This window comes from Siphateles boraxobius, unplaced genomic scaffold (assembly GCF_051911475.1).
Source record: "Siphateles boraxobius isolate OS27281-9 unplaced genomic scaffold, OSU_SipBor_1 16, whole genome shotgun sequence".
Classification (NCBI taxonomy): Eukaryota; Metazoa; Chordata; class Actinopteri; order Cypriniformes; family Leuciscidae; genus Siphateles; species Siphateles boraxobius.
This window is the reverse complement of record NW_027508766.1, coordinates 5,461,974-5,482,150: the sequence shown is the minus strand read 5'-3', so window position 1 is coordinate 5,482,150 and position 20,177 is coordinate 5,461,974. Positions and strand designations below refer to the sequence as shown.

Here is a 20,177-nt window from a genome sequence, read left to right as displayed (position 1 = left end):
AATACCTACAAAAGAAGAAACAGGAACTTAACAGTTTTGGAGCAGCAAGGCAAAAATAACGGGCGATACAACAAATATACAAATCAAAGATTCAATTCCAGATACCTTTCTCATGGTCAAGAAAAAACTAACAGTTTAGTTTAACTCTACAGGATCAGTAATTTAAAATAATTCGATTTTAAAATGGATGAATATATCAGGATGTAAAAGTTCCTGAATGATTATTTGATGTATGGCTCACCTCTGCATGTGCGTGTGGTGGTGTTCAGGTAGTACTGATGAGCACATGTCTCATACTGACACTCTCCAAACAGAAGCACTTTAGCAGGATCTCTACAGGATGTACACACACCCGCCATCTCACAGCTCAGACACTGAGTGTCACACACTGAAACACACACAATAATCATTTCATCAATACGTAATCCTGTATCATATGTATTATGTCTCTAAATGATCAACATAATTAAAACTGTGCTGAAAAAGCTATTGATAGTTTATACTGTTTTAGCATTTAAAAGGCATTTAGATTATTTTTTAAAAATTGTTCCCCTTACTGATACAGTTGCTTTACTGAATTTTATCAAAATAAATGCAAGAATAACTTTCATATTTTTCGTAATATTACTGGGAAAAAAAAAAACTTGTTGGAAAAATGACTGGAAAAATCATGTTAAAATGTATGTAAACACACTGTATGCAAATATGATACATCAGGCTTTTGAGGAATGTTTATTTGTACATTTCTCAATCATCGTTGTATTGCATTATATGTTTGGCCCCCACAACAAAAACTACAAAATCATAAAACTAAGGATTTTTTTATTTTTTTATTATCTTGCTAAGACAAATTATTGGGAGATATGGAGAGACAACTGTTATTTATTTGCATTTTATCTAAGCAGTCTGCTGTACGGTTATTAATTGATTTACATCACCAGCTATCAGAATTTAATCTTACTTTTTGGCAATATAAAATATCACCAACTGCCCCAAATTGCATATTTTTGCTCAGTTTGCACCATTGAATAAAATCAAGTTTTTTTTTTCCTTCTCGAGTACGAGATTCAATCATACTTTATCATACTATATGAGCCATAAAACCTGATGTATCAAATATGATTATCAAACACATATGCACACTTTTTATTACGGATGGATGGATGGATGGATGGGCGCACTATAAAAAACTATGAGTAAAGATGAACTTACTTTGGCACACCCTGTTTTCATCAGCGTAATATCCGGTTGGACAGCGAGGGCTGCAAAGACCCGATGGGGCCAAAACAGCAGGCGCCAAACAGGAAGTACAGGTGAGAGGACCGTCCCCACTGCACTCCTCACAGGAAGAGTGACATTCTGGAGAACACAGGCACAGGAGAATAAGAACGATGACCAAACAATTAGCACAGTAAGTATGAAGACGAGATAATTATTTCAAATATATTTTAGCTTTGGAAATTATGGTCTCTAGAGAGGAATGGAATGAAAAAGGCTTTATTTACACCTTCCATTGTGTAAATTAATTATAACTTACTGTTAATAACAAATAACACTATATACATTGTAAACTGCTGTCATGTAAGATGCATACTGTGATTGAGAAAAGACTCTTAGGATCTTAGAAAATAGTGCAACACTTGTATCAGATAACCTTGACATTTTAATGAGCACTGTTGCCAAGGACATTCACATTCCACAAAAGTATTATAAAAACAGTAGAAATTTAAAAGCAATACTGTTGACATCCAGCAGAAATATCCATTCAAGACGACATTCAGCCTGCTGTCAACTTGACATATCACCTTCAAAGAGGGCACAGACTTGCTAATGCTAAGTGCAAAAAATTTCCATTAATGGTCTTTTGCCTTTAATGCACATAGAGCCGATTCAGACTCAGACACGCACGCACGCACGCACACACACACACACACACACACACACTCACGTATAAACACACTTGGGCACAAGCACGCTCCCTTTGTATCACACAAAAGCCAGGCAATTAAAAAAGGTCATAATGGTTTATAGATCACATCAGCATCTTAAAAGATTTTGCATTAACGCCGAGCACTACATCACACTCCCTAATAAAAACAAATGCACCGTCTCATCTACACTGTCAGCAGAGGAGCCACTTTCAAAGCATCACAGGTAATTGCATCAGGGTTATGAAAACAAAGACTCTGGCTATATTACATTGAGAGATCACATAGAATGACAAACCAGTGCATAAAGAGGATGCTGGCATTGAGATCAGACACTGTGTGTGACTAATATTGCTCATTCAACATAATGAAACTCATGCTGGAAATAAAGCAGCACACGGTTTTCTCAGAGGGAGACAGTTAGATGATGTTAAAAGATGTGATGAATTATCGTTGCAGATGCACATTAAGGTTCAACATAAGCATATTGTGACAATCTTATCACCATGGTTGCGATATTACAATCATAGTTATGTAAAAATAAAATAAAAAACTGGGAAAGATGTGAAAAGATGTCACACAAGTAATTTGTTAATTGTAACTTACAAATAACTAGAAATTATTTGATGCTGTACATTAATCTTGGGTTTTTGGCACCACATCTTGCATATTTGGCATTACAGATTCATTGCAAAGAATTGTAGAATTGTATACAAAATAAGTTTTTTCAATTATCTTTTAATATGAATTTAATAGGAGACCTTACAATAAGTCTTACAAACAAAAATGATGCGTGTTATTGCTCGATCTGATATTGTTTTGCATAAAAATGCAGTGAATCATGTGTAGCCTCACAAGGGTAAAAACTAAATTCTGTCTGTACGCATCTGGTTCTGGGAATGTACTTTATATTTTGCTCTAAATTCACTTTGTTTCTCATTTTAACTTACTTTTGCAGGCTCCGTGCCACCGATAGTATTTAGGTGGGCACTGTGGTACACAGCGATCTCCCAGCAGCAGCATCCTGGGAACCTTACACCACAAACACACAGTGCCAGAGCCTGACTGCAGGTCTGCCACACACCGCTGGCATCCATCCTCACACTCTGACAGAGAAAAAAGAGACAGACAGCATATATTATTATGATGCATATCCAGTAGAACATCCCGAACTGAGGAGAGGAAATGCAGGAAAAATTATCTTTTCTTAACAATGTTCCAAAGGTGTAAAAGTAAACACTCTATAATCTGTATATCCTCTCTCACTCCTCATCAGCTGTGGGAGTTGACTGGCTTCATTGCCATGAGGGCACTGATAATAAAGAGATGCATATCAGCCAATGAAATCCTCTGTTGGCTTATTTCTCAGCCTGACTGATAATATCGGTACAAATTCTTTAGATTATACACAGAGTTCAGGCTTTACTGATTCGTGTAGTAAGATCTAAACAGCAAAGTTTCTGAGGCAATTACTCAATCATTAAAAGCACTACTCTAACCTTATCCACATAAAAATATGAGGTATGACAAATTGAAATAAAAAAACAGGTAATAAAATAATATATCAAGGCCTGGTTTCACAGGCAGGGCTTAGATTAAGCCAGGATTAGGCCTTAGTTCAATTTGGACATTTAAGTATTATTTATAAACATGCCTTAGAAAAAAAAGTGCATCTTGAGACAAACAAGGTCAATTACATAATTTAAGATATTTTAGTGCAAGTTGCTTTCAGTTAAAACAGCTCAAACTTGCACTTTAGTCTGGAACTAGGCTTAAGCCTTGTCTGTGAAACCAGAGGAAAGAGGGTTTACCATTTACTTTTTTATGGCAATAAAATCCAGTACACAGAGTAAGAAATAACTGCTCTCAGCCCTAAAGTCAAATTATTTAATCCAATTAAATAATTTCAAATTTATTGATAAATACTCTATATCAAAATCTGTTCTTTCTACAGTATTTTCCAACTGTGTTCGTGCCTATTTTGACTGAGAGACACATTTATCTTTTAGTGAAGAAAGACTTTCTAAAGCACTTTCACTTCTTACTGCTTTCTTTTTGTTTTCTCATGTTTACTGCACAAAACCTCTTCTCTTTATGAGACACAGACTGGTACTTCAACCACATTTTATTAAGTCCCAAATAACAGGGTAACAGAATTGACTAGTTTCATGAATCAAACTGGCTCAGAGCACATTTGCCCATTTCCATGCTCTTGGCATTGACTTTACAACAATACCTGACGTGCCCTTTGAACAACAAATCCTCCCTTGAAGGCAAAATGTGCTCATTTGACACCTTAACCCGGGCAGGTGCAATGACTTTAGATCAAAGGTGTCACGAGGAAGCATGTTTTGGTGATGGTCTGGGAAGATTGATTTTCACTCACCAATGCAGTAGCCCACAACATTCGGATATTGGCCCTCAGGGCAGCTGGTTTGGCAGTAGCCGTTATGGAGACTGGCGTGGGCTGGACAGGCAGAACAGTCAGCCTGAGACGGGCCCGTACACTCCTTACATGATGGATGACAGGCTGAAAGGAGAGAAAATAATGAACACCACATTAGATTCATAAAAGAAACCATTGAACATATTAATCCACAGGGAAATGGGTTTCTTTTGTGTGAAGGAACAGAATAACATCCATAACCACCTTTGCAAGAACGGTCCTGAACATGGAAACCATGAGAACATTTATCGAGACACTGCTCCTGGTGGAGGATACTGGGTTGTACACAGGAAGTACAATTCTGGAAACTTCCACCAGTGCAGCCTGAACATGAGGTGTGACATTCTGAAAGAGAAAAGGAGGGAGAAAGTAATTGTTTTACGTGAAATATTGGTGTTATAAACTCATGAACACACTGAAACTAAGGATCGGCCCTTAAATAATAATAATAATAAATAATATTGAGCAGTCGTCTGTGAGAGGCTGTCGCTTTACTCTTGTCTTTTTATTTGACTATTTTGTGTGTTTAACTTTAAAGTGAAGGTTTGCCTGTTCCCGCCTCCTTCTTCCCTGAACTACAAACGCTGTTAAAATCAGCTGTGCCATCAGAGGCCATATAATAAAATATATTAAAAGAGAAATAGCTATTCTACATTGTAATAATACTTCATAATATTGCTGGTTTTCCTGTTTTTAATCAAATAAATGCAGCCTTGGTGAGCATAAAAGACTTCTTTCAAAAATCAAAAGTTTTGAATTAAAAAATGTTTTTATTACATGTAAAATATTGACATACATGCTTAGTTGGGGACATTTAATTTTATATTTAACAATATTATTACAACAGTATTTTCCTGTCATCTCTGTAAAGCTGCTTTGAAACAATCTGTATTGTAAAAAGCGCTATATAAATAAAGGTGACTTGACTTGACCTAACATACATAAAACTTTTACAGGTTTGCATTCCCACATCTACTTATTAACTTAAGTTATCAGTAAGTTAGTGAGCCAACTTCATCACAGGGCTCAGGATTGCTGTTTTGTAGACACAATGCTCAATCTGCCTTTAAGCAACATATGTAGAGAAAAGGCATTTCCTCTAAAAAGGCTGTCAGTCAGAGAGCTGAGCCATGTGCACACGGCTGAATGAAAGCAGTGGGCTCTAAAAAGAAAGCCTGTCACGGAGTGAAGTCTGGACTCGTCTCCACTACTCTACCAGATTAAATGTGAGAGACGTTTGGTAGACACATGCAGACAACATACATAATAACTGAAAAATACAGAGGCCCATGACAATTGTTCTTGATTTGGAGTAAAGCCCTTAAGACACATGTGTCAACAGCCATGCTCCAATGTGACCAAAGTTGTCTGTTTGTCTTTAAATTATTTGTCTGTTCAGCCAGGTTTCATTGTCAATCAGAACAAAGGGGTTTATCTACCCCCGTAATTCAGTACGTTCCCCAAAGAAGAATAGTAGGTGTGCTAAATACTAACTCAGGTCATTTGTATTCTATTGAGTGAATTGGAGACAGGGCTAAGCTTTCTGTTAATGCAATTCAGACACACAATAAACATGCCTAAAGGCCTCACATATTGATCATTTTTTTCTTTTAAATCACATTTCAGCCAATGGGGCGTGTTTTGAAATGGAGCCAGAAAGATGGGAATGGTGCATCAGTTTTGGAGGTTAGTGTTCACATGGTCTGAATCCATTAATGCACTCTTAATCGATTTTTAAACCGCACACCATAGTTTAAAAGTCTGAGACAGGATACTGTTTAATATGTGCTTGAATGTTGACCTTCACTTACACTTGCATACAACTGCATGAACTATTTCTACTTTCATTAAGGTGACATTAACAAACTATTGTATGAATAAACAGTGGCTCCAACAAATTAAAATCAAATCATATAACAGCAATATCCATTGATTTTACTTATAATCAAAATACTTGTTGGATATTTTTGAATAGAGTGTTTGTATGTATTATTAAATAAATGAAACTTGATTTAATAATTTAACTTAAGCGTCCAATTACTTCTTGAGTGTACAATGCATGAAAATGTATGAATGATCATTTCATGATATTTTTAACTATTTCAATGCATGGATCTGTAAAACACCATAAATGAGTGCTATTAATAAAGGTATAATGGTTGCCCACACTAAATTGAATTTAAGATCTCATCACGCCATTGAGTCAGACTAACACGCACGCACGCACACACACACACACACACACACACACACAGAAGGTCTGCAGAGAGACTGACTTTAAAGGGATTTACAGATTGGAATTTCCTCTGCATGATATCTGATCCATCAGCACACACACACACACCACACACACACACACACACACACACACACACACACACACACACACACACACACACACACACACACACACACACACACACACACACACACACACACACACACATACACACACACACACACACTCCAGACAAGTAGCCCTGAGGAAGCTCAACATTTGTCTGAGCATGCTGGCTCAACACAAAGGTCTTCATTGAAGAAAGAGGAACTTGTCATTATTATAGTACTGAGCTTCATGACAGTGGACCCATTGAATGAACAGCCCAGCACTGGCCACTTTCTCACTACCTTCAGTAACGTGCTTTAAAGCCAACTAAAATATACCATTTTTTATTCAATTGGTAAGTTTATTTATTTATTTTTACTTTTACAGCATTTATTAATCTTGGTTAATGTTAATTTCAACATATATTAATATATTGCCAACATTTCAAGTTGTATATAAATATGAAAGTATTATGAACAAAAAAGGATTAGCAATGAATAACAGTATATTTATAAAGTAACATTAACCTAGATTAATAAATGCTTAAATGATATGCTTCATGATACCAAATTCATTAAACAATTGAACCTCATAGTAAAGTGTTACCAATTAATTTAATTTAATATTTCATTATAAGTCCTTTCATTCAGATACAACTGCAAACGTTATTTGATCATATTCAGACAAATAAAAACTGCAGAACATTTCAGTTATGCACCGTGTTTGACACATACTGGAGTCAAAACTTCATCCCTGTGAAGCTCTCAGCATGTAGGAACATCATAAATACAGAAATGATTCACTGTGCAAAATTCAGACACTATTCAACGTGACTGTAAAAGCAACTGTAAATGTTATTCAGGGCTATGGAAGTGAGGTATTGGTGGTACTAAGCCTGCAGTTCTTGATGAACGTACAACAACAAAAAATGTTAACATTGTTTAAGAGTACATTTTTGTGTTCCTGTATGACGGCTCACAACAGAATGTCATTCTTAAATCTTTTTGGCAGGATTTGATCAGGATTTGAATTTTAAATGAAAATCGTTCTCCAGAGAGGGTGTTTAACATCCTGTACAGCAGCCCTGGTGTATCTAGAATAAACTGCAGATCTTCAGTCATCAAGGATAAAGACATAGGGAATAGCTAGTGCAAACAACCTGCAGTGTGTCACTCAACACAACAGCGTTTATCTTGCCATCACTTCATAATCAGGGAGCTACTGAGAATCAGATATAACAGCGTATGTGTCTTCATGTTAAGAGAAAAATATAAGGATATGTCTTCGTTTTTGCTCACCTCTGCAAGTCTGATCGGTGTCAAGGTAATGCTGTGGCCTGCAGGTAGACGTACAGGACCCGTGAGAGACATGTCCATTCTGAGGCTGCAGAACCTCTTCCCGTTTGACACACTGCATGCAGTCTGAGGAGTCCGGACCCACACAGACCCTACAGGATACATGACACCCTGCATAGAGAAGGAAATGAGTTCTCACTGTCACTGACTTTAACTGACCTTAATTTAGGCTAATTATATTTACTTTAGAATAAACCTAAACATTAGCCATTTCATGTTATACCTCATGAATATAATTAGAAAATTTACACTTAATAGATGCTTTTTCGAGGGGATCATGAGGTACACCCACTCAATTTATGATTTCATACATGCATCCACAAACATTTGTTTTTTTTACCATGGTGGGGACTGTGTACATTGACTTCTATTGTTTTTATACTGAGCTAATGATATTATCTAGTTTGTTCCAGACTCTTTGTTGGATAAAGTTTAAAGAACAGCCTTTTGAAATATAAATCTTTTGTAACTTTATAAATTAGTTAAAATTTTCATCAATTTAATGCATATTTGCTGAATAAAAAATGTCAATTTCTTTAAAAGAAATGTACTTACCCCAAACTTTTGAAAAGTAGTGTATATTTTTTATACTCTCTACAGCCTCACCAGCCTAAATATATATGTACATACATCCAGTCTATAACAAATACACTTCTATGAACAAGCAGTTTGAATCTCCACACAAAGCCAGAGTAGGTTATCTGTATTCAGGGCACACACACACTCACCCGCAATGCAGTGCAGATTGACACACCAGGGCAGGGGACAACTACACCTAAATGGCTACAAGTAACAGATAACTCCTACAGAACAAAAATACTCACTTCCCTTTCTTTACTGCCTTATAATTGCAACCTGTTATCAATCTATCTATCTATCTATCTATCTTCAATTACATGCAACTTGTCCCTCCATTTAGTTGCGCTTCTTTTTAAAAATTCTAATTTAATGTTGCATTGCATCATTTAGTGAGTGGTTGAATCAAATCGTTGTTTATTAATAACCTCAAACTCTTTAGGACAGCGCATCTATGATCCATCCTGTTTTATCATGACCCAGTTTCAACAACATCATGATGTTACAGTGGGAGTAGGAATATTAGAGTTGAATAAATGCAGTCGTACTGTGACAGTGTCCCTCTCTGGAGAACAGACCCTCTCCACAGGACTCCACACACTGGCCTTGGTTCAGGATGAGAGACTTTGAGCAGGAGGTGCAGTGAGACACAGCTGGCCCTGAGCAGGACGCACACGAGCTGTGGCAGGCTGGAAGAACAACAGAGGCATAGTTCAGGACAGGGGATTTAGTAGACATCTCATGAGATGAGAGCAAAAATAGCCAACCTGGACCTCTTGTAAACGATTACCTTTCAGGAGCAATTATATCATGTCGCTTGATAAAAATGTAGCTTTAAATACTTTAAATAACATATCCGTGGTTGTTTTGCTACTTCAGAATGTCCTTTCAGCACTCAACTGCAATCATTAGCTACCACAATCTATGCACTTTCTTATAAGCTGGTTAGGTAGAAAAGCCTGCCAAAAAAGATACATGCAAATGGCTTGTACACCACAGGATTATAATTGACAGGTTATTAATATATCATTTTAAAACTCATCATGCATAAAACTAACATCAAGACGTGACAATTTTCGAATCCATGTGGTTTTGCTGAGAAAACTCATGGAATACATTTCACGGGATTGACTCTAAATGACGGAAACTTTCCAAAGAAGAAAATGGGTTTCAGAATGAATGTTTTTTCAATTCGCTGAAAACAAGATTTATGAGTTTTTGGTTGCCAGTAAACCTACGTGGAGGTGTTGAACAAAATACAAAAACAGATAAATGTTCACCTTGGCAACTGCCATGGTCACCCTTGAAATATTGTGGTGGACATTGTGGTACACATTTCCCACGATGCAGTGCATGTTCAGGCGGGCAGCTCATGCAGCTGGGGTTGTCAGGTTGACAGGTTGCACAGGAGGGGTCACAAGCTACAACAGGATACAAATATATTTCAAATATCAGATATATAGATATTAAACGAAGACAGCTACACTGTTAAAATTACTGAAATATTATTATAAGTATTTTTTGCAAGAAATTTAATGTTTAATGTGTAACTTGATGTGTTTTTGTAAGCATTTCTGAGAGAAAATTATTTGAAAAAACATTTTGTTTAAAGATCTAGTACAACCCCATATGACTAAATATCCCAATCAAAATGAGAAACAACATTCCTAATAGAACAAATTAATGCTGAAAAGCCTTACAAAATATAAAGTGCTCAAACCACAAGCTATTTTTACCCATAGTCAGAACCCAAAAAAACTCACATCAACACAATTCTTTCTTATAAAACAGACAAGCTGAATATGTGGCAGCTTAAGTTCTCCCACCGCAAAACAGACATTTAGAGTGTCATTCTGCATTTGCTGTAGTGTTGTCAGGGTGAAGCTTGAATGTTTTTAAGGTGACATTTGTGAAGCAGGCTTTTGTCTCTATGTAGCAGGATATTATCATCAGCAGTGATATGGCAACGAATAAGGCCATTAAAGTCACGACAATATGACAAGTAAATGCTACATCAACCGAATACAAGATCAAAATACTTCATATTTATAATTAAATAAAATTCAATGAATTGCAATAATATAAAAATTACTGAGTGCACTGTAAGGCTGGAATTCATTACACTTTAAAAAAAAATACACTAGGCATCAAACTTTACTCAATCGTTTAATTGAAACATAAATTAAAATGTTTCATTCCATTACCGACAACACACAAACTGACATAGGGTAACTAAGATATGAATTCTGCCCATCGTCATACCATAACAGTTGCCTTGACTAGCATAAAAGCCTACGCCACAGTCTGAGACACAAAATCCATCCTTCAGTAAGTGGGAGGAGTCTGAGCAGGTCAAACAATCCTGAGGCCCCGCCCTCTGGCATGATAAACAGGAGTCATGGCAACCTAAAGAAGAAAAAGTCAATAACGTGTTAAAAATCAAAGTGAGTGAAGAAAACTAAACAAGACACACACACAAAAACAAATAGCATAAGCTGGATTTACAAGGTCACTTTATGTTCGGGTCTTGTGTTGGCTTTTCTGTGAGGAATAAAAGTGACTTTACGTTACTGTGAGAGAAAACACGTCAGTCAGACAAGGACAAAAGATGACCTTTCTGAGGGATCTTGTAAAGGGTACAAAAAAAAACAAGAACACACTTGCATATATAAACAAAGTCTCAAGATTTGAAGGACAAAGAGAAGCATAGGGAAGAGGTCACATATGTGCATTCAAAATGTAAACAAATAACACGAGTGTAATTTCACAAGAGCCTTCTTTTATAATCATCCTTTCAGTAAGATGTGTGTCCCACAAGCATGCAATCTACTACTAAATACAAAGCCTTAATAATTATATCTTTATTTATTTTTGACACTGGCCATGAATTTCCCAACTCAATTTGGAAAGGCTTGATTGGGCTTTGGGTAAACATGGAAGGAGGGTGTTCTATTAGTTTTTTTCGGTAACGTATAAGACAAAGATATTTGCTTGGTAGAATAAGTAACCTGAATTTGAATAGTCAGGGCACTAACTCAATCTGTCTGGCAAATTTACTGAATGCTCCACATAAATTTATCACACAAGTCTTGAAATCTCGTCAATCTCCCCTTCAGACAGAGAGAGGGAGAGATGTGGGACAAAGCATCACACTGTAAAAAACCCAACTTGCAAAACGTCCTTCAATGTAAAAAAGTAGCTTGAACAAAGATTATTTAGTAGGATGTTACCATTTATTATCTTGAATAAACTTAAGAATAATATAAACACATTGTTAACAAAGGTTGGGTCACACGTTAGATTAGGGTTAAATTCTCACTATTAACTAACTATTAACTACAACTTTACCTCGATAAACTCCTAATTACTGCTTATTAATATTTAGTAAGGTAGTTGTAAAGTTTAGGTACTGGATAGGATTAGCAATGTAGAATAAGGTTGTGCAGAATAAGGCATTAATATATAAATTATAAATTATGCATGCTAATAAGCAACTAGTTAATAGTTAGAATTGGACCCTAAACTAGTTACCTTGAAAATATTTTTTAAGTTCAAAAGTCTACCTGTACTCATTAGATGAACAAAGGTAATTAAGTTTACTTTAATTGGAGTGAATTAGTTGAGTAAACTTGTAATAGGTTGCCTTATTTTTTCAAACTAGTTAACTTTTTACATTGCAGCTGAGCACCCCTTCTAAATCACCTAATTATTAATTATTAGAAATTTTTATGAACACCACAGAATCTGAGAAAATTATGCTGTGCAGCAATAAGGTCACTAGACACCTTATCTGATTCTTTGTGCGAGTCTAGTGATCAGGATTAAACTACGGGTTTGGGCACGGCGCCCAGTGTGAAACATTCATGGTTCTACATGGCACCTCTCCACAGACTCACACACTGGCACCAAACTGGCCCAGAACCCTGAGAAGCTGGAATGGGACCAAAATATTTTGACAGCCAACAGAGTGTGAACAAGAGATGTAGCTAACCAGTAGGTTTGGAAAAGCTTGGCATGATAGAAAATTTGTGACAGCACACTTGGGCATGTCTGTCAGCACAACTCTTTAAGGTTTTACATGAATCCTTGAAACGCTGCAGATGCGAAAGGATACATTTGAAGATATCCAAGTGGTGGCATCATGTGAAACATGTTTGGTAATGTCTGTTTGTGGTTTGTTTCATAATAACAATGTGTTACGTGAGATATAATAAAAAAAAAACGAGAAAGAGAACGTGAGAAAGGCACATACAAAGAGAGAGAGAGAGAGAGAAAGTAGATTACACCATTACAGATATAATCTACAGTAAAATGAACTATTTCACAGTGATGCCAGAGCTGCCGTTATCAGACCATAGTCACATAGTCCTCAGTCTGAACAGATCCGTGAACCTCCTGCCTTCATATCAGAAGGTTAAACTGCACCCCCTCCCAGTGTTGCCAAGTGCCCTTATTATAAGCGACTTTGGGCTTGTTTTTCTGTAAAGTCGCTTAAAAATATTGGTAGTTGCGGGTCTTTTTTTTGGGCTTGTTTCTAAAGTGTAATTGCTTATTTGGGCTTGTTCTCAGCTCGTTGTCAAGCAGATATTTTCTATATGTTATTTAAACGTAGGAGTTTGTCTTGCCTGTTCCCTCTGTCTCTCCCCTTTCCCTATACACAGAGTTTTTTCCCACCCACATCCTGCTTCTAATTGGCTCTGACCCAGATGGCAATGAGTACTAGCCAATCAGAGGCAGAGCAGGGCAATCGTTTTTTTTTTCTGGTTAGGAAAACGTCAGTGAGTGACGTTTAAATGAAAATACTAGTCAGTCGCGACCGTCGCGACTGATGGTGACTGGACTGTAGGAGAGTTTTTTATATATTAATTATATTTTAGATATTCAAGATATAGATATTATAGTTTAATATCGTTTAACCCTTTTTTCGCATAGACATGAAAATCACTATTCAAACTTAAATGGTTGTAATTCAAGAATGCTTTGGAATATAGACCTATCGTTGGTCTTGTTTTAAAGAAGACATTTGCCAGATTATTGTTGAAGTGAAGTATTATGAAATTATGAAAGTGAAACAAAAAAAGTTATAGAAGTTTGAGTTTATGAAATTGAACAATGTAAAAATATAATTATTTATATTTTATATAAAATATATATATTACAAAAAATATTTTACTCTAAAACTGCCAAATGTAATGCCAAAAAGCTAAAGAAGTTGTGTTCCAAATTTTAGGTTGATATCTCAAAAAATTAGCTTTCAGTAAAATTTTATTTGGCCGCAGTACCAACATTTTTCACTAGATGGACAGCCACGCTTCATTACAGAAGAAAAATAAACTGTACCGTGTCCACAGTTTTACAAAACTGGGCACAGTTTACCAATCTGTCCACATGGATGTAAATTGACAATCTCTACCCACAGTTTAAAACTATCCGACCCCACGGATTGTAAAACCGTGCACACAGTTTATTTATTTTTCTCTTCCTGGAACCTAGGGGGGCTTCATAGAAAAAGCTCTTTTACTGTCTATGAGAAAAAGTCGCTTGTTTTGGGCTTGTTTTCACGGGCCTGGTTGCTTATTTGTCTCGCGAGATCTGGCAACACTGTCCCCTCCCCTCCAGATTTATATGGAGTAAAGACAGTCCTGCCCAGTATGAAGCTCAGCTCCACAGCACTCGGTTTCAGAACATGATAGATTCATTTCCATTTACTTCATTTAGTGAAGAGAAGAAAACCATAAATTTAGCAACTCATCAGTTAACTGAAATATTTTCTATAGTGGTTAGAAAAGCCCTGAGAAATATAAAAAAATACAGATGTAAAAAAGATATTGCTTATCATTAAGAATTACGATCATTATCAAATAAAAAACACAGAGACCCTGCAAACCAACAATCACAAGCCACATATCACCAAACCCTTAAAACATAAAAGTCACTACTAATACAGAAAACAGCTGATCACATGAAAGCAAAGCTTAATGAGATTGAAGAGGCTGTTGATCAGAATTCTTTTTGGGAATTATGGAATAATTTAGATAAATCCAAAGAACCCAAACACATTCCCATCAATGACCCAAACATCTGGGCCGAACATTTTGGAAAACTCTATTCACAAAACGAACCAAACCTCACCCATAAACATCTGACCTCCCAACTATATAACCTGGAACGCACTGTAAAAGACCAGCTAAACCATTTAGACCAGCCCATATTATAAAATGAACTGACAGACAAGATGAAATATGATTAATATCTAATGAGATGCTGGAACACAGCAGCCCCAAACTGAAAGATGCAATTCTGAAATGATTCAATCTTTTATTAAAATCAGGACACTTTCCTGAGATCTGGAAAGAAAATTTGATTACACCAATTTTTAAACAAAGTGAGAAGTACGACCCAAATAATTACAGGGGCATCACAGTGAGCAAGCAACCTGGGAAAACTATTCTGTTCCATTATCAATGACAGATTAGTTCAGTTCATTCAAGAACACAAGATTCTTAACAATTGTCAATTTATGCCTAAACAGAGAACATCAAATCACATTTACACGCTCCACACACCCATACAAAAACACGTCCAGCAAACAAAACAAGGGAAAATATTTGGCTGGTACATCGATTTAAAAAAAGCCTTTGATTCGGTATGGCATAATGGACTTTTCCTAAAACTAATCCAAAGTGGAATAGGAGGAAGGCATGTAACATCATAAAGGACATATACAATGGGAACAAATGCGGTGTTAAGATTAATGACAAACGTACTGATTTTTTTCAGTCAAACTAAAGGAATCCGTCAAGGCTGCAGCCTTAACCCGACTCCATTTAATATCTATATTAATGAATTGGCATCAACACTTGAGAAGTCCTCTTGTCCTGGTCTGACCCTCGAGGGCAGAGAAATCAAAAGCCTTCTGTGTGCTGACGTTCTTCTGCATAAAAACCTCTCGCTTCTAGGACAGTACAGCAACGACTGGGCCTTACCAATAAACATGGAGAAGTCCAAAATAATGATCTTTCAGAAAAAACCTCGCCTTACTGACAAGAAATATACATTTACACTTGGGGGACAATTCTTAATCACCTGTTTATCACCTGTCACCTGTTATAATTATTTTGGTCTGACAATCTCAGCTTCTGGAAAATTTGACACTGCAACAAAAGATCTGACTGATAAAGCACGTAGGGCTGTATAGTATTAGAAAACCCCTGTTCAAATTTAACTCACCCATTAAACTGTGGCTGAAAATCTTTGACAGCATCATCAAACCTATCCATCTATATGGCTGTGAAATCTGGGATAAATCCCTAATTTAAATTAAATTACGAATCGTCGGACAAAACCCCTGTTGAAATTTTCCACCAAGAACATCCTGGGAACTCACAGAAATGCTCCAAGTCTTGGTTGCTGGGCAGAATTAGGCAGATTTCCTTTCCTATCTGAAATCCAGAAGAGAGAGCCGTAAAGTTCTGGTTCCATCTATCAGACACGCCGACGGCGAGTTACCATCACTACGCTCTCAGATACAGGGCAGGACACACAGAGACCCCATGCAATAATTAGTGGAAAAACATCAATTTAATTCAACAATTCAGTTCAGACACTCAAAACTAAAAGAAATAGGGAAAATAACCAAAGAAGAATACATACACGATAGGCAGATAAAAATCACACAATTAAATAAATTAAAATATTTCCACAAAATAAAGTCTGATTATAAATTGGCACCATACCTGACCAACATAAGTAATTATGGTCAGAGAAAGCTCATGACAAGGTATCGCATTAGCGACCACAGTCTGTGTGTGGAGACGGGCCGACACAAGCAGAGCTGCAGAGAGAGAGAGCTCAGACTGTGTTCACACCACTCTAATGGAGTCGTAGAGGACGAGCTGCATTTCCTCACTGAGTGCAGCAAGTATAAAAACATCAGAGACACTTATTTCACACAAATAGCACAGATTATACCTCAATTCCAACAAGCAAGCCTCATAAACAAATTGTCTTATATTATGGGAGAGAAAGAAGAATGTATTCACCTGGCAGCGCAGTATGTGTCTTCCTGCTATCATATGAGGGACAAGGGCTGAACCCTCTTTTCCATTTAAACTACTCTCTGAACTTTTTTTTTATGATATTTTTATGTATAATCTGGAAATGTTTTTGATCCCCTATTATTTATCTATATGTTTGTATATGTCTATTTTTTTGGCAATATTGTGCTATTTTACACAGTCATGCCAATAAAGCTCATATTTAAATTGGGAGAAAAGAGAGAGAGAGAGAGAGAGAGAGAGAGAGAGAGAGAGAGAGAGAGAGAGAGAGAGAGAGAGAGAGAGAGAGAGAGAGAGAGAGAGAGACAGAGAGAGAGAGAGAGAGAGAGAGAGAGAGAGAAGGGAAATGAAGATGAAGGAACATCTGAGGGCTTCCTTGATATTCCCTCATTTTTGCGTAACTAATTAAATTCTTACCCATTGCATTTGCACTCAGTCAGGGAGTAAAAACAAGAAAATTAATCCTTATCACTTGACCAAAATGAATCAATCCCTCAGTAAGATTCATTCTCACTTGTCCCTTGTAGAACAATACGGTCTAATCTTAAGTAGACACTTATTAAAGTGTGAAATTGTAAGAGAGTGGGGACTGGGGTAATTCTGTACAGTCTAGTGCTCCCAGTCATAGACCAGTTAGCAGGTCACTAATGCACAATTCCCTCCAGAATGGATTCCTATAGACATTTATCTTGACAAGACCAGGTACCTACTTCTTGAGGTTGATTTTTGTGCAAGGAGTGAATGCACTGCAGGTGCAGTAATGCTCCATCTGGCTTTAATAGCAAAGAAGAAATTTACCTTTTAGAGCTAACATGTAAATGTTACATGCAAAATGTTGTTGAATAAGAATTTCAATTTTAAATATAATCTGGGGGCACTTTTGATGATCGCAATGAAGTAAATGCAACTTAATTTCACAATTATTATTATTTAACAATGAAAAAAAGGATTTATGTAATGTTTTTTTGTATTTATTTTAATGAATTTATGTATGTTAAAATGTTCCTAATTTGAGATAAATAAATGACACATGATATTTGCACCCTACTGTAACTGTAATACAATAAAAAAAACTTCAAAAGGGACCAGATTCTATGGTCAGATGAAACAAAAAAGAGCTTTTTGGCAGCAAACAGGGATAAAAAGTACCCCATGCCCACGGTTTAATATACTGCTGGATCTTTAATGTTGTGGGCCTATTTTTCTGCTGGAGTTCCTGGACATCTTGGTAACTTGGTAACAAATGCCAACAAATAAATAAATCAAAAGCTGACGGCCTCTGCTAGAAAATTCGGCCTCTTAAAAGTAGTAAACAGCGTTACAGAAAGTCAAGACATTGAAAGTGAATGAAATGTAAACTGCAGTTGACTTACTGAGACAGCGTGTGTGGTCCTGGAACAGACCTCTTTCACAGGTGGTCACACATTGCCTGCCACTGAGGAGAAAGGACCCACCACATGCTGTGCATTCAAACTCATTCTCACAGGTGGCACATGAAGGCTGGCAGGCTGGAAGAAAGAGAATAAGACGGGTGATGGGGGTTGGGGGAAACAATTTGTGGCTGCAATAGTAAAACCAGGGCTCTCAAGTTTTATCAAAAGTTTAGAGTGAGATTTAGGGGAGGAGCCGCCCAAATATTTGCAGCAGCGGTCCCTCGACCCAACCAAATTCGTTCAATTTTTGCTAGCAGTTCAATTTTGCCTATTGTTCATAATTGACCAGCACAAATGGAAATTATAACAATTGTTAAATCTGATAAAAAGACAAATTCATCCAAATAAAATAAATAGTTATATTTAAAAAATACAAATTTATTGAAAAATCAAAAATAAATTTGACCCCAAACAAGCCAACTGAACATCAGTGCTCAATGTACATAACATTGTGTCATAACAACACCTTTCATGGCTTTACAGGGGTCACCTTTACAGGGGTCATCGGATGCCCATTTTCCACAAGTTGGTATGATTCTTTTGGGTCTTCATGTAAAGTTTGTAACATACTTTGGTTAAAATTTCTCAATGGTTGTGTAAAACAACACCCGTTTTACCTCTTCAAAAACAGCTCTGTTCACAGTGACCCGTTTCGGTGCATGTCTCTTTAAATGATAATGAGCAACAATTTTTTGGCTTTTTGAGGATTAAAAAAAAGTGAATGTATTTTTTTCATTGCATGGTGATTGTGTCCACACACTGCAAAGACACATTTATTTGCAAATACCATATAAAAGTGTATTTTGCATCCGATGACCCCTTTAAAGGCAGTTGGAGAGTTTTTGAATGCATCAAAAAATAATTTAGTACGAATTTGGCTATACTCCTCAACATCAGCTCTCACTGTCTTTGATCACAGGCAAGAGATATCGTCCAGGAATCGTAAAATCAAAATGCTAAAAAAAAAATAATAATAAATCACGATGTCCGCAAACCGCATTCATCAGATCGTGCTCTTTCAACTTCCACTCCGTGTGTGCGCGTGTTATCTAGTAACGAACGAGCTTGCAGCGGGAACACATAATTTACCCGGAAACAACTAATTCTAATTTCTTATTGGCTGGTAGCTAGCATTTAACTCTGTATAACTCGAGACAGATGCTATGAACTCGGCAGAGAACTTCCCCCCGTTTGCCTGCGTCTCGTCCATTATTTGTATAGCGGGACAAGTTCCCTTACTCCTCAGCGTGAGAAATACAAGGTGTGGCGTGTGAACGTGTGAACGGGTTGAAATGCGTGTGTCTCTTGAGAGCCCTGTAAAACACTATGCAAAAGCAGAGCAAAAACACTGAGATTGTTATTGAAATTGTGCGTGTGAGAGTTTGCATATTAGCCTTTAAAGGGGTGGTTGATTATGATTTCACTTTTTTAACTTTAGTTAGTGTGTAATGTTCCTGTTTGAGCATAAACAACATCTGCAAAGTCTGCAAAGTTACGACGCTCAAAGTATAAAGCAAAGGGAGATATTTTATTTTAAAGAAATTGTTTTCTAAGGACTGCGTACACGACATCACTAACCCTAAAATGTACATAAACTCTGCCCCCGGGAACGTGATTTATTGATTATCATGACAGAATATGCTAATCAATGACTAGAAGATAACTACACATAAGCTACATAAATTCATTAACTAACCATTCAGAAACGTCCAGAAGTTATCACTTCTTCTTGAGACTCTCCATCATTGTCCGACCCCGGTTCATGCATAAAAGACTAAAAGTTTTTGAAATTTTCAGTGCATGTCTGTGTGAGGAGGTAATTGAAGCTCCGCCCTCTGTGGTGGGAGTAGCAGCAGCTCATTTGCATTTAAAGGGACACATAAAAACGTTGCGTTTTTGCTCACCCTCGAAAAGTGACCATTTTAACATGCTATATAAAATATCTGTGGGGTATTTTGAGCTAAAACTTCACATACACACTCTGGGGACATCAAATGCTTATTTTACAACTTGTGAAAAAGGCATTATACCACCCCTTTAAAGTGTGACTGCAGGA

The 20,177-nt window shown here is 36.7% G+C and overlaps 1 protein-coding gene across 2 annotated transcripts in view; it reads right to left on the bottom strand.

The window, feature by feature from the left end:
- fras1 (Fraser extracellular matrix complex subunit 1) overlaps positions 1–20,177 on the bottom strand; it is a 127,992-nt gene that overhangs the window by 52,179 nt on the left and 55,636 nt on the right. For both annotated transcript variants that reach the window (XM_077231329.1, XM_077231330.1), the window contains exons 14-23: positions 18,062–18,196; positions 10,894–11,037; positions 9,912–10,052; positions 9,180–9,320; positions 7,999–8,166; positions 4,579–4,719; positions 4,315–4,458; positions 2,879–3,034; positions 1,213–1,359; positions 242–388 (exon numbers count right to left, since the gene is read on the bottom strand). In XM_077231329.1, coding sequence (XP_077087444.1) covers positions 242–388; positions 1,213–1,359; positions 2,879–3,034; positions 4,315–4,458; positions 4,579–4,719; positions 7,999–8,166; positions 9,180–9,320; positions 9,912–10,052; positions 10,894–11,037; positions 18,062–18,196 — 1,464 coding nt within the window. The remainder of the gene's footprint in view (positions 1–241; positions 389–1,212; positions 1,360–2,878; positions 3,035–4,314; positions 4,459–4,578; positions 4,720–7,998; positions 8,167–9,179; positions 9,321–9,911; positions 10,053–10,893; positions 11,038–18,061; positions 18,197–20,177) is intronic.